At 40.3% G+C, this 15623-nt stretch overlaps 1 protein-coding gene across 1 annotated transcript in view; it reads right to left on the bottom strand.

Moving 5' to 3' along the window:
- The window catches only part of LOC147747364 (interleukin-12 receptor subunit beta-2-like), a 710479-nt gene that overhangs the window by 181367 nt on the left and 513489 nt on the right, over positions 1 to 15623 (bottom strand). The window contains exon 13 of the mRNA XM_086936242.1: positions 1453 to 1581. Coding sequence (XP_086792368.1) covers positions 1453 to 1581 — 129 coding nt within the window. The remainder of the gene's footprint in view (positions 1 to 1452; positions 1582 to 15623) is intronic.

Here is a 15623-nt window from a genome sequence, read left to right as displayed (position 1 = left end):
TTTAAAAATCAGTTTACTTTCCTTTGAGCGCGCAGGTATTGTAAACTCTTTGCCACTCCCTCCTGTCTTCAGCGTTGCACCCGCTTTATTAACGTTGTGCAATAAATAGTTAAAAAAAAATTTTTTACTTTCACTTAGGGTGCGCAGGTATAGCAAACACTTTCCTGATCCCTTATGTCTTGGTTTTCTAACTCGGCGCAGAGTCCACTTTACGGGGGGTCGCGCTATAACTTTTAAATATGTCTGAGTTTGTTCCCCCTTCCCCCGTGCAGACGCTTCCTGTAGGCGCCATTGTTCTCCCTCCCTCTCCCATCTATTTCCGTCCTGTGGCTTTTTTTCCCGACACAGTTTCCACTTTATTGTTTCTTGTTTTTAATGCAGCCACAAACAGTTCCCATTCACTCTAGAACCCTAGGTGCATGATGGTAAACTGCACAGTTCTCTTCAAAACAGATCTCTCGAAAGCACTCAAAACCTTATTATGTGTCTATTGATGTTGGAAATTTCACACGGATTTCGTTGACCAATCCTGCAATCTGAATTCACCCTTATCCCTCCTTCCATGCCTTTAAAAGAAAGTAGCCCTTATAGAGTGCAAGTGCTTTTCGATTTAGGGGCAGTTGGTTGTATCTGAGCATAGTGGACCTCTCTCCTTAGTAGCTTCCGTCCGGATCAGCAGCAGGTAGGAGGATTAACACCTCGGGCTACTTGAACCGGAAAAAACACCCAGTGCAATCTTTAACTAGCTTTCCCAAAAGTCCTGTGTAATCTCACAAGTCCATTTGTTGCTGCTATGAGTTTGATTGCCACCCCTATCAGCGTTCCTTCTCCCTTTCCCATCCTTGCACCTAAGAGACATGGGGATTTCGAGCAGATGACGCTCTAGCCGACATTCAACACCTGACTAGATATGGCTGCTGTTTGTTATAGGCCATCAGTAAATTGTGTTAAGAATGATGAAAGATTACTCTGTGCAATAAATAGCCCATCTCTTTCGCCTAGTATCAAAGCAATCTAGTCGCCTTGCAAACCTGCCATCAAGTGAAACAAGCATTTGCAGTGCAATAGGTCTTGCATTAACGCAAGTTTGAGCGATTGGCATTGTAAATGACAATGCCTTTTATGTTTAGGTTTTTAAAACACAAATAAAAAGCATTGTCATTTACAATGCTAAAAGCTTAAAGTCTCATAAATGCTAGACCTATTGCATTGCAAATGCTTGTTTGTCCTTTCCTTTTACAACCTCTAAGGCTGAGCGGATCTCGGACAAGTAAACAGTTCTTTTTAAACGATTCATCTAAACAAATTGAGTATGGCAACAACCAGCAGGTCTTATTCAAGAAGCATGTGCTCCTCAAATTGTTATGTCTTCCACACCTTCCCAATTCAAACCCAGTGTACCAAAAGCAATAAGTTAATCGCACTTATAAAGAAAGAAAAAAACAGACTCACCAACTTTAAATCCTACAATATTTCCGGCAGGTCCCTCCCCAACAGCTGTAGAAGCTGTCATGTAAGCAGTGTAAAAACTTTGAGGATTCAGTTTGCCAAACGGCTTCATTCTCGCAGATGGAGGGGCATCTTTATTGAAAAGAAAGGAGCAGAGTGAGAAATGAACATGGGGCATTTGCCATTCAAAGCAGATCTTATTGTTCAGAATGCGGCCCAGAAACACCATGCATGTAACTCTCTGAAGTCCCCCAAGTACAGTATTGCCCTTCTACACCCAGTATTATTTACTGGAAGAGTGTAACTTTTGTACTGTGCTAATGCTACACGGTGTTGGCCGCCTTCCACTGAACACACATGCTCATTGAGTATGACTCAGAAAAATAAAAATAACATTTGTGCTAACACATGGAGGAATGTGGGCATTGAGAAGTCAATGGGACCACATTTCCGATACACAAAGGGACACTCTGCCATTGCATGCACTTGTGCCAATGCTGATTCATTAGAGGAGGCTGAGACACGAAAGTATCTCTTTGTAGATGCAACAGAATGGATTTTTTATGATCTAAATTTAATTACATATTGTTTCTATAGACCTGCTCCACCAGTTTTTATTAAAACGCTTTGCAGATACTATTCAAATCAACCAGCTGCTGACAGGAAAAGCTATGAAATGAAGCCACGTGCTAGAAAGAGGATACATTGTGTTGGAGATGTAACATTCAGTACTTTAGTGTGGAACCTTCACGGAAACTGTGAATAATTAAAATGCTTGAGTCAGGGAAGTATCAGAGGTTCATATTAAAGGTTTGAGGCAATTTTTTTAAAAAATATTTTCCAAACCGTTAGAGATCCTGTTAAGCACATGGATGGAATAGCCTGCAGGAAATAGTAGGTGTTTATTAGCAGCAAAAATATCATTTACCGAAGCCTCCACCCGAAACAGAATATCCAAGGCAAGAGAACGACTGAGTAAAAGGCATTTCAGAGTACACTGGGACTGGGACAAATCATAAGTAGTAAAGAATCTAAGGTTTGTGCATGTGATGTTCCATCTTGAACAACGATTCTAACCGAAGCAGGGGCATTGTAACACCACACTTTGCAGAATGTTGTGGAATAGTAAAACAGAAGTGCACCAGTCTCTCAACAGACTCAGCTGTTTCATACATAGTTACCTGATGTCCAAACTAGAAGACAATTCAGAAAAGGGGGTGGTGATGAACAGAGTGTCTGAATTAAGCAGACCACTCTTACCCAGTCCAAAGATCAGGGCTTGATCCATCACCATTATTTATCTCACTGCACCATCCCAGCTCAGAACCTGGCTATATGCAAATCAGTCTGTCCCTGGCCCAGTGCATCATGGGAACAGGGCAGACTAAACTACCAAGCCAATTCTTCACCAGAAAGGAGCAAGCTACCGAGGACCGGTTTCTGGCATTTCAGCCGTCTTCGGCCCGGCTTGCTTGAATCCTGATGGTGCAGTGAGAAAGGGACTCATGTCTGAGTATACCCTGCCACACCTATAGTGGCCAAAAACGATTCAGAAAAGGGGTGGTGATGAACAGAGAGTCTGAATTAAGCAGACCACTTTTACCCAGTTCAAAGATCAGGGCTTGATCCATCACCGTTATTTATCTCACAGCACCATCCCAGCTCAGAACCTGGATATATGCAAATCAGTCTGTCCCTGGCCCAGTGCATCATGGGAACAGGGCAGACTAAACTACCAAGCCAATTCTTCACCAGAAAGGAGACAAGTTACCGGGGACCGGTTTCTGGCATTTCAGCCGTCTTCGGCCTGGCTTGCTTGAATCCTGATGGTGCAGTGAGAAAGGGACTCATGTCTGAGTATACCCTGCCACACCTATAGTGGCCAAAAACGATTCAGAAAAGGGGGTGGTGATGAACAGAGTGTCTGAATTAAGCAGACCACTCTTACCCAGTCCAAAGATCAGGGCTTGATCCATCACCGTTATTTATCTCACTGCACCATCCCAGCTCAGAACCTGGCTATATGCAAATCAGTCTGTCCCTGGCCCACTGCATTTTTGTCCACCATAAGCGTGGAAGGGTATACTCAGATGTGAGTCCCTTGCTCATTGCACCATCAGGATTCAAGCAAGCCGGGCTGAAGACGGCTGAAATGCCAGAAACCGGTCCCCGGTAGCTTGTTTCCTTCCCAGTATAAGAATTGGCTTGGTAGTTTGGTCTGCCCTGTTCCCATGATGCACTGGGCCAGGGTCAGACTAATTTGCATATAGCCAGGTTCTGAGCTGGGATGGTGCAGTGAGCTAAAAAACGGTGATGGATCAAGCCCTGATTTTTGGACTGGGTAAGAGTGGTCTGCTTAATTCAGACACTCTGTTCATCACCTCCCCCTTTTCTGAATCATTTTTGTCCACCATAAGCGTGGAAGGGTATACTCAGATGTGAGTCCCTTGCTCATTGCACCATCAGGATTCAAGCAAGCCGGGCCGAAGACGGCTGAAATGCCAGAAACCGGTCCCCGGAAGCTTGTTTCCTTCCCAGTATAAGAATTGGCTTGGTAGTTTGGTCTGCCCTGTTCCCATGATGCACTGGGCCAGGGTCAGACTAACTTGCATATAGCCAGGTTCTGAGCTGGGATGGTGCAGTGAGTTAAAAAACGGTGATGGATCAAGCCCTGATCTTTGGACTGGGTAAGAGTGGTCTGCTTAATTCAGACACTCTGTTCATCACCACCCCCTTTTCTGAATCAAATTGGAAGACAGGAACCTTTTATTGACGATGAAGAAAGACTTAAAAGCTTACCATAAGCATAGAAGATGGACTAAAATATGACCACCAACACAAGAGGTCTTCAATACCCAACTATGTAGCATCTCAAGACTTCCTCCTATATCCTCTGCCGTTCTCCTCAAATATGCCGTTCAACATTCTTTCTCCTCTGTTTTAATGATAATTACTTACAATTTGTACTCTTTGTTGTTCTTCACCTGATTCTGTAAGTTACATCCCAATCATCCGATATTTCTGGGACACCCCTCCACAAAGCTTCTACCGTGTGCTCCACCCAGAGCCCCATCCAGGTCCCTCTCAGCTTTCCTTCGAGTTCTCCTAACTGATGACACTCTACTTCTAAAACCCTACTGCTCTGCCACCCACCGTCAAACAATACAAGGCAATGTATTGTGTGCTAGTGAGCAATTGAGGCGACTTGCCATATAAAGTTCATGTATGACTGGGATAGTAACAGATGTGGGGGTTATTTCAGAGCTCATAACTATGACAAACTTACAATTAATTTTCTATTCAAACAACTATTACACTATTTTAAAAACAACGCTTAGGTGCAGAGAATATTGCACATGGTGTTAGACATTATCCTATGTCCAAGCAATGAAGGGTATACTCCTAGGAATGTGGGAATGTCTTCCCAAGTGGAGGCTGCTGCACCCTATGTACACTAGTTAAGGTGGTTGATTCGTTTATTTTTAGGGCACCAAGTTTCAATAGAGAGAGTCTTCTCGGCTCTCTGAGCTGCATTAGTCTATTAGTGTATCAGATGGGGGTTGTAGATGGATTGTTTTGTGAAGTAAGTTACATATCCATGGATCACTTTAATCCTATAGAGACTCTTGTCTGACAGGGGCAGGGCTTACAGTCCCATAAACCAAGAGCTTAAGAAAGATAACAGAGGGCTAGCATATTCATCTGCTGAGTGGTCTCTCCCTGCAGCTAAAACAGAAAAGATCATGTGCTAACAGTGTCTTTCTGGACTTCAAGATACATAATTAAAAACTGATAGAATCCCTGAAAGGAACTTGGTTAGTGGTTGAGGAGGGTGGAAGCTCCACTTAGGCAAGAACCACAATCCTTGTCAGAATTGTGGTACTGAAAATTCTGGACCCGTGTTATAAACATTGTCGTATCATGACGATTTTGGTATCAGCAGACCGCAAATGACAAGTGTAGTGTGTCTGAGTGTTTTCACCTGAATCGATCAATGAAACACTCTGTATTCAAGGATTTCCGTCCTGAACCCCCGGGTTCCATTTTGTGAACGGCAGCCATTTTGTGATTGCCCTCACATAAGCCAATGATTAAGGTCGAAAACGAGTCTAAAGGACACGTATACCTTTGCTGCCTCCTCTGTGACCTGGGCAAGCTGACTCCACCACCTGAAGCCAAACCTGTTCGGCCAGTTTCTTTCCCAGTGGCCGAATGTGATTAGTATCAAGGTACAACATGCCATAAACCTTTCATCGCACACAAACCATGTCTAATCTTACACACACACCTGTCCCTGTTTCTTTCTTTATGACTTCTTGCTTTACGAGGAGGAGGTGCCCGTTTTTATTGGTGGTCCGTCGATATCTGATGAAAATACTGGGCCTACAGATAATTGATTATGGGTTGGACAAACTGAAATGCGGGCTTCTCATCATGACTCTGCTTTTTCTTTGTAGTGAAAATATGTGAATGGTTAACTGTAAAATAAGGAATGTTTGCCTGAAACATAATATTCTGTATAAAAGAGGAAGGCTGGCTTTGTAAGTTTGAGCAGTCTCCTGAGAATATACACCGTGTTGTCCTTCTAGGATATCTGTTACTGGCTGCAGCCAATAAATATGATCTTTGACTTCACCAAGAAGACTCTGTGTTTCTGTAGTCTGAAACAGGAAGAACTCGAAGACTTTGGGTGTGCTCCCTGGCACCGCTGGGTTCTAAAAACCCAGTACTTCGGTATGAACCCCAAAAAGTCACTAAATTAACCTGTGCTTAAACATCTGGCCGTTTGGCACAAAAGCAGTCAGGCTTAACTGAGAGACAATATGTAAAGTATTTATGCAGCACACAAACAGTGATAAAGTCGAAACACAAGAAAAATCCCCAATCAATTTAGAAAAATAGTGTAAATTTCAATAAATGAAATGATACCCAAATGAAAAAAATCCAATCAGGAGAACCAGAGGTATTTAATTTTAAAGTTTTAAGTGAAAATAGCACCTAAATGCACGAAGCACCACTCACGGTCATCTGGTCATGCTAGACTGGAAGAAAGTCACAAGTTCAGGCCAACCACAATGGAGTACAGGTCGGATAAAGGGACCAGGTTAGACCAGCTGAAAAGTTACCTTCTAAATGCGGGTGATCTTTTGAAATCACCCTCTACCCCAAAGGCACTTTTGGGTATAAGCACTGTGTCTCTGACCCCCTGAAATAAGACACTTCTGGATCTTGAACTGAACCTAGGTCAGAAAGACTGCTGTGCTGCTTAAAGGACTCAACTAGACTGCTTTTCTGGAAGAAATGCTTTTCTGCTTGTTGCCTTGCTGCTCCCTGACTTTACTGGAAGCACTGCACCTTCCCTTCAAGTGATCTCCAAGGGCTTGATGGCTTGTCTCCTGTTTTCTAAAGTCTCAGGGACACAAAAGACGTCTTGCAATTGCTGGTGCTGCTGGACACTGCTGTCTGTGAGCCTGCCTTGCCTTAAGTGTCCCTTCCATGTTCTGGGCCTCAGAAGTGGTTTCTGCAGCTGCTTTCTACAAAAGACTTCCAATTCATCCTCTACAGCTCCTGGGCCCATCTTCAATTTGCTCCTGATCCCCAAGAGGCAGCTCTGCAGATGTGGGCCCTTGGACGTGGTGTTTGGGCCCCTGAATTCAAGCTTTTGGGCTCTTGGCGATCGCAAACAGGCCCGTTTGCACTGGGTCTGCACTGCTCACTCGAAGGATCAGCACGAACTGCTGCAACATTGTCTCCTTGCACAGCAAGCACCTGTAACCACGAGGCCCCATCTGCCGTCCACAACACCGGGCTGACTATTTGCGCCTGCAGAATCATCACTAGCAGCGCTCTTCTTGCTCCTGGCGACCATCTCCCCTACAAACAGGGCTCTTGGCTCAGCTTGAGAAAGTGAACCTTCAGCCGGAACTGTTTGGAACTGAATCTGGCCCGCGCTCAATCGTGGTCAGACTGAACTTTGGATTTACCCTGGTCTAGCGTGACCTAACGTAACTGATTAGCACTATTGACTTCTAAGCACTGTTTTTGGTTTATTCTTCAAGCATTCATTTCCCGACTTCTACTAATTGAATGTTTGTCGTTTTGGTCTCATTATGTTAAGATAAATATTCCCTATTTTGTCTATACCGGTGTGGAGTCTTTTTGCGGTGTATTCATTGTGTTCCTGTGTGTTGCACAAATACTTTACACATTACCTAATTAGATACTCCTGACTGCCCTGTACCAAGCTATCAGAGAGTGAGCACAGGTTATCTTTTAGTGTATATCTAGTTTACACTGACAAGAGTGGTGGTTCCTGCCTGGCCGGGGTGCATATCTCAGCCAACTAGGAATCCCATTTCTAATGGGGGGAGGCATCTCTTGGGATCAGGATTCACTCCAGCAGAAGCCATCAGCAAGTCTCAGGCATTGCCAGTTGCAGAAGGTCAGCTAGGCAGTTGCAGTGAGACCTCTGAAGCTTTTTGTGCCCAAGCCAACTAATCCTTGAAGTCAAACTGGGTAGGCTGGGATGTGAGCAAGCAAGCCCAATCTTCCTTCTCAGACAGCAATGCAGTCCTTGAAGCAGCAGAGCAGTCTTCTGGCAGCAGGGCAGTCCTGCTTATGTGACTTCCACAGGTCCAGGAGCAGTGCTTAATTTGTGCTGGTGGTTTCCAGTGCCTGGCACCGGCACCTAATTTACAGCACTGGGTCTAGTGACAGTCACATGGGGACATTGTCTTTTTTCATTTTGCGATGAGCACACGTCGTGTTTATTAAGTCAATATACATTGAAAATTAATAATACTAGGCTCTCATGCCATTATGCTAGCATTGTGTGGCCTGAAATAGTCTGAATTTTCACACTTGTAGGAATGTGATGGTTATGTGTTATGTTGGTACTACCATTGGCAGTGCTGGCAGGGTATGGTTGGTTCAGGCTGCAAAGGCCTTCAGAGAAGGGCCTCGGCACTTGATGTTTTACAAATGAAAGCACTGTCCAGGAGTGTTTTGATGAGTGGCTCTAGAGGTCCAATATTTATATCTGGTTCCAGCCTTTGTGTGGGGGGACTCCCTGTCCTATCTCCTCTACTGGTTCTGAAAAGTTCCTCCCTTCATTGTCAAGGCTCCAAACTGTCTGATGGTGACAATAGGCATGACAGGCCTGGAGTCAGGTTCCTTTGTGTGTGCAGAAGGCAAACCCCTTGAAGTCTACGTGAGGCAGGGTGCAGCCCCTTCCTAGTCATCCTGCCAGCATGGCCCATCCTGGAAGCAATACACAAACCTCAACAGCAGAGCTATTCACAATGGCCAACTCTCTAAAAGAAGCATTGTCATAATTGCAACTTAAAATCCAACTTCACAATTAAAGAAAAGTTTAAATCATAATTAATTTGAGTGTAAATAAGCATGTCTCTATCTGCCTCCAATCTAAAGTTAGTACGTATTAATGTAACCAGTGTTAGTCAATGAGAGAGAAAGGCCTATAACAGTGAAAACACTCTTTAGGAGGTTTTCACTGCCAGGACATGTAAAACTTAAGTGCACATGTTCTCTTTTTTAAACACATTGCACCCTACCTTACGAGCCTTTAGGAGCTACTGTAGGAGTGATATAAGAATTAAGAAGGGAGGTTAGGCCTGGCAAAACTGTTTATTTTGCCCGTACTCCTTTATTGGGTGGCACAATGAGTGATGCAGGTGCACTAATAGTGTAGTATGGTTTAGGGCCTCTTTTTGCGTGCATGTTATGTTAGCATGGCTTATTAGAAGTTTAAACGCCATTTGAACTTTTGCTGCTTTTTGCACACAACACTGCTTAGCTGTTTTTCAAAGTTAGCTTTCACGGAGGTCTATACATGAGAAAAGGTTTGTTTTTCGACACCTCTAGACATACATCGTGCCCCCAGTCTGTACAGTGAGTGCTGAGCCGTCAAGGTTATCATAACATGTGAGCCTGTTTATCGGCATGTCCGTGTAATGCAATCTAGACACAACATTTTGGCAGCTGTGAGCCAAGCAAGATTCTGGGACCTTTATCATAGCACACTTGCCATAACTTCACACACTTGGAATATTCCAGGGATGCAGAGAGCCTTGCTGATTCAGATTTAATTTACACTTACTGAGCGGAAAGGTAATGGGTTCCCCAAAACAAGCTCAAGAGACCTTCTATAGTTTATAATACATAGTTGCTATATAGGGAGGGTGTTAAAACTAGGCGCTATATCACCGATTTGCACAATCATTGTAATATGATTCCTCCTTTCGTATTATGGAGTTGTAACCCTGCTGACCATATTATTTTTATTCATATGTCTGCTTATGTTGACTAAAATACTGTGCATAAGATCACATCATTAAAATAAATATTTTAACTTTACCCTGTCCCTTTTTTACTCCTGTTGTGGACTGGTATGAGAGTATAACAAAAGAGTGTTCTCACTTCCCACCATTCCTGAGATGGCCCCAAGTCTCATGTTCTAGGTTGTCTAATCATTGGTTACTGCTATAGGACGAAGAGCTAATGTGACACTGATGCTAGCTGGTTGGGGTTTTCTAGGTAATGAGGTGAGTTTATGGTACACCACAATTCACTAATGTGCTAGGTCTCTGTGCACAGTTCTGTGTATGAGCAGAAATCCTTGCAACAATAGCATCCAATTTACATCCCCTGGGTACATGTAGAATCATATACTAGGGACTTAAAAGTAACTTAAATGTGTTAATTGGGTGTAGGCCAATTTTGCCAAGTTTTAAGGAGTCCACAATCACTTTAGCACTGGTTAGCAGTGGTAACGTGCATAGAGTCCTAAAGCCAACAAAAACGAATTCACCAAACAGGAGGGGTGAGGATAAAATCTTTGGGGGAATACCACTCCAAGGATGTCAGGTGTAACAGACCAATAAACTAGGACATCCGCATCACCTTCTCATAACACCTACATGGGCTTTCCTTGCCTATTATGACCTTGACCTTGAGTGCCAGGGGGGAAGCCTTGAGCTCCCTCAGCTTATAGGCAGAAGAGTGATATAAAGTACATCATCAGCTGATAAGGGCACTTTCAGGAAGCTTTTGCTTATAGTTAAGATGGTCATAATAGTGATAGGAAGCATAGGCAGAGAAGAATAGGAAAAGATGCAGGGACCAGACAATCACCTCCCCTCACAAGCAGAATAGCATCATAGGAGGTGAGTAGCTGCACTAAATCGGGACACGTGATGAAATCTGGCCCAAGCAAGCACTGCCTGTGAAATCTGGTATCTGAAAATTATTAAAGATGCTTTTGGTCAACAATGCAAAAGCATAGAGCATAGCCTTTCACACAAACATTGATACAAAAGTAATTTAAAATAAAGCAAAATGGTTACAATGAAAAGAAATGAGCTAGCTACTGCTGCTGACACCTATGACAAACACGTCTCTTTTTTTTAGAGGCCCAACTCTTGATGCAGTGTGCCTGTTTTTTGTTTTGTCCTAAAGTGCTATTCACACGATACGTTAGGTTTCTGCTTTTAGCCAGAAAAAAGTAACTAATCTTATTGTGTTTGTTGCCAAGGTATTAAGTTTGCTGTTTTACATCCAAATATCCCAACTTTTCCTCAAGCACAAACCAATTTGTTTTGTCTTATGACCCGAGAGGCCACTTGGAAGAATAGTTGTTGGTCTGGGTTTTTGAGCTGTTCGCTATGCAAAATCTTGACTATTGTGTTATACCCAACGGTGTCATACAAATTGTAGTTCAGCATGAAGTGTTTCATGTTCTCTCTTGCTCCGCACAAGCATTTGTCAGAAACAGCAGGGGTTCTTTTATTCCTAATGTAATTTGACAACCTCTTGCTAAAGCAAAGAGTCTTCTCTTTCTATAATTCAATAGCAAAACTAGATAGGGAAACAACCTTTACAACGCAACTTTTACAACGCACTACCATTACAATGAAACTTTTACAACTCAAAATCCATTACAACGCCTGCCATTACAACGCATGACACTACAACGCATACCACTACAATGCATGTCATTACAACGCAGTCATTACAATGCATACCATTACAACGCATACCATTGCAACGCATAGTACCCTTACACTATCCAACACTTACCCTACTGTTGCACCCCCTGGAGTTAGAATACTAATGTTTACCCCTACACTATCCAACACTTACCCTACTGTTGCACCCCCTGGAGTTACAATAGTATATTTTACCCCTACACTATCCAATAATTACCATACATGCTATGGTATGCGTTGTAATGGTATGCGTTGTAAAGGTAGTATGTATTGTAACGGAATGAGTTGTAATGGTAGCTTTGTGAAATGTGTTGTAATGGCATGTGTTGTAATGGAATGCCTTGTAATGGATGTTGTGTTGTAAAAGTTTCATTGTAATGGCATGCGTTGTAAAAGTATGCGTTGTAATGACATACATCCACCGAGGTATTGCTGGGCATTCTGTGGGGGTTAAACATGCCGATAAAGCTCTTAGGATGTGTTTCTTAAAGAGCTTTGCGTTTTGGTTCAATCCTGAAGCTTGAGGAATATTTATTGATAATGGAGATTATTTCCCTTTTTGTCAGTAATTTCAGGTTGGAGAATGCAGGCGCAATATCAGGTGGAGCCTCTTAGCTTTTTTTCCCCAATAAAATGTTCTTTCCAGGCCCAAACAACCAAAGTGCTGGCTGGTGCTCTTAATTTTTTCAGCCTGTATTTTATCGTTGCTATCTTGCAACTGGCTTCAGTTGAAAGATATCTGACAACTCATTCAAGGAAAATAATTGTATCTGGAGCATTGATTTCCCGAACTTTCATTTAAAGGAACCTGCTCAGGTTGTGGTCTTATCCAGGACCCCTAGCTCAGCTCCATATGAGATTTGACTTCCAACGTTTGCTTCAAAAACTTTATCAATACGCTCTGAGAAATGATGTTTGTGGTGATGCACTATCCTCAAGATGGCATTGGCTGCAGCCTCAGAATTTTCTATTTTTATTTGGATATGGTTATTCCATTTGAGTGTTCTGTTGATTGCTACCCCCGCTATTTGAAGGAGTTGACGTTTTGTATCACTTATGAAGAATGAATACCTTGCTCGTAATTTTGTCTTGAAAATCATGATTTTTAGGTTTTTGTTGTTGGTTTTTAATCTATTTGCTTTGCAGTATGATTCTGTAGCAGTAACAGGAGCCTGCAGGCGTTTGGAGGTCTTGGAGATGAAGATGTTTAATTCATGGCCCACTCATCTAGAGCCGGAGGAATCAGTTTTGAAAATATCTTAAAGTCAATATCTATTAGGCCAATTGGCCAAAGGGCTTTGGGTCGTTTATATTCCTCTTTTTGTTCAATGGGACAATGATTTTGCTTTGGTGGACTACCTGTGAACAGGAGTACAATGTATCTCCTTGCATCCCACCACGAGCAAGGCTGCATCTTTGGAGAGAAATGATCCTTGAGGCATTAAGTGATTTGTTTGGGAAACATGTTTTTAATTTGTTAACTACACATACTAGGGGATTTCAACTTTCATTTAGAAGATTTAAATGACAAAGACTCTAAATCTCTCATTGAAAATCTGGTGGGCGGACATCAAAATGAGTTTGTATTTTTGAAGTACAAAAATATCGAGTTGGAAATAGTGAAGGGACAGAATATCGACATAAAGAATATCGGTGACAAGAATATCGACATGAAGGTAAGAAATATTGCTTTGGGTAATATCGAAGTCAGTAATATCGGTTGTAAAAATATCGTTGTTAATAATATCAATGTTTATATTAGTGTTATGTAGTTTAGTATGTATTTTAAATGTATGTGTTCTATATTTTTGGTTAAGTATTTTTTCAGAAGTTGTTAATATTTTTTAAAGTAAATTTTGCATTTTCGTTCCATAGTGGGTTGTGGGTTTATATGGGAATAGGGTGGGCAGTAAATTAATTATAGTAAATTTAATAATATTTCTTAGAAATTATTTAAAAAAAAGATTTTGCTTTTTAATTCTGTAGCAGGTTGTGGGTTTATAGGGGAATAGAGTGAGAAGTAATTTATTTATAAGTAATTATTTATTATTTTTTATAAATTTATATTGATATATTTAATACGTAATATTGTTAATTGTGGTAATTAATGTATTATCAATTAGTTATTAATGGCTGTTAATGATTATTAATTATTTAGTAAATATCTTAATTGTGTAATTTTTTTAGGAGTGGGTGGTGAGTTTATAGGGGAATAAGGTGGGAAGTTCTTTAATTATAACTAATTAATTATTATTTTCGATTAATTAATAATAACGTATTTATTATTTCATATTGTTATTTGTGATAAATAATGTATTATTGATTAGTTATTAATTGTTTGTTAATTATTACTAATTCATTGGTAAAATGTAAATTCTGCTATTTTTTTAGGACGTGTTGTGGGTTTATAGGGTAGTAGGGTGGGAAGTAATTTAATAATAACTAATTTATTTATATTTTTAATTAATTAAAATTAAAGTATTTTAAAAATGTATATTGTAAATTGTGGTAAATAATATATTGTTACCTATTTATTAATTGGATATCAATAATAATTAAATAATTATGTTATTTGTGTGTGTTTTTAAGAGTGGGTTGTGTGTTGATAGGGGAGTAGGCTGAGAAGTAATTTGATTTGTATATTTTTTTAAATTTGTTCATTATAATATGTATTTTAAAATGATTTATACTTTAAATTGTTTGTTGGTTTTAAATAATTAATTAAACAATTATTAATTCATTATGTTAATAGTGTTATGTTTTACAACATTGGTGGTGTCATTTATAGGAGAATATGGTGGGAGGTAAATGTTTTTAAATAAATTAATTGTGTGTTAAATATTTTTAATTATTTTACTGGAGTGAGAATAGTAAATTATTCCTCCCCGCTATCCAACACTTTCCCTACTGTTGCACTCTCTGGAGTGGGAATAGTAATTTATACCTCTATGCTATCCAACACTTTCCCTACTGTTGCATTCTCTGGAGTGGGAATAGTAATTTTTACCCCTACGCTATCCAATACTTTCCTACTGTTGCACTTACTGGAGTGGGAATATAAATTTTTACCCCTCGGCTATCCAACACTTTCCCTACTGTTGCACTCTCTGGAGTGGAAATAGTAATTTTTATCCCTACACTATCCAACACTTTCCCTACTGTTGCACGCTATGGAGTGGAAATAGTAATTTTTCACCTCTACCCTATCCAACAGTCTTCCTACTGTTGCACTCACTGGAGTGGAAATAGTAATTTTCACCCTTACGCTATTTAATACTTTCCTTACTCTGGTGTGGGAATAGTAATTTTTCACCTCTACACTATCCAACACTTTCCCTACTGTTGCACTCACTGGAGTGGAAATAGTAATTGTTACCCCTACGCTATCCAACACTTTCCCTACTGTCCCACTCTCTGGAGTGGGAATAGTAATTTTTACCCCTCTGATATTCAACACTTTCACTCTCTGGAGTGGGAATAGTAAATTTTACCTCTACGCTATCCAACACTTTCCCTACTTTTGCACTCACTGGAGTGGAAAAAGTAATTTTTACCCCTACGCTATCCAACACTATCCCTACTGTTGCACTCACAGGAGTGGGAATAGTAATTCTTACCCCTACGTTATTCACCCTTTCCCTACTGGAGTGGGAATAGTAATTTTTACCCTTACGCTATCCAATACTTTCCCTACTGTTGCACTCACTTAAGTGGGAATAGTAATTTTTACCCGTCCGCTATCCGGTATGTACTCTACTGTTTCAGTTAATGTAGTGTAAAATGTATTTTAAAAAGTTTAAAAATATTTTAATATTTAAAATATTTCATGTATTTTATTTTTATTTTTGTGTTATTGGTGTATGTGTATATATATATATGTATTTATAATTTTTTATAACAATGTATAAATTAATAAAATAAATATTTGTTAATATTATTAATATTATTAAGTAAATATATATAATATTTTTTATATATGTATGCTTATTTTTTTACTATGTTCTTTTAATTATATATTATTATTTCCTTTATTTACATTATTTTTTATAACATTACAAAAACCAATATTTTTAACAACGATATTTTAGACAACAATGTTTTTTTCTCTCGATATTTTTGTACTTACCATTATGTAGATAGGCCTTCAATATTCTGGACAACGATATT

This window comes from Lissotriton vulgaris, chromosome 1_1 (genome assembly GCF_964263255.1).
Source record: "Lissotriton vulgaris chromosome 1_1, aLisVul1.2, whole genome shotgun sequence".
Lineage (NCBI taxonomy): Eukaryota > Metazoa > Chordata > Amphibia > Caudata > Salamandridae > Lissotriton > Lissotriton vulgaris.
Note: the sequence above shows the minus strand (reverse complement) of the source record. Positions and strands in the feature narration are given on the sequence as shown.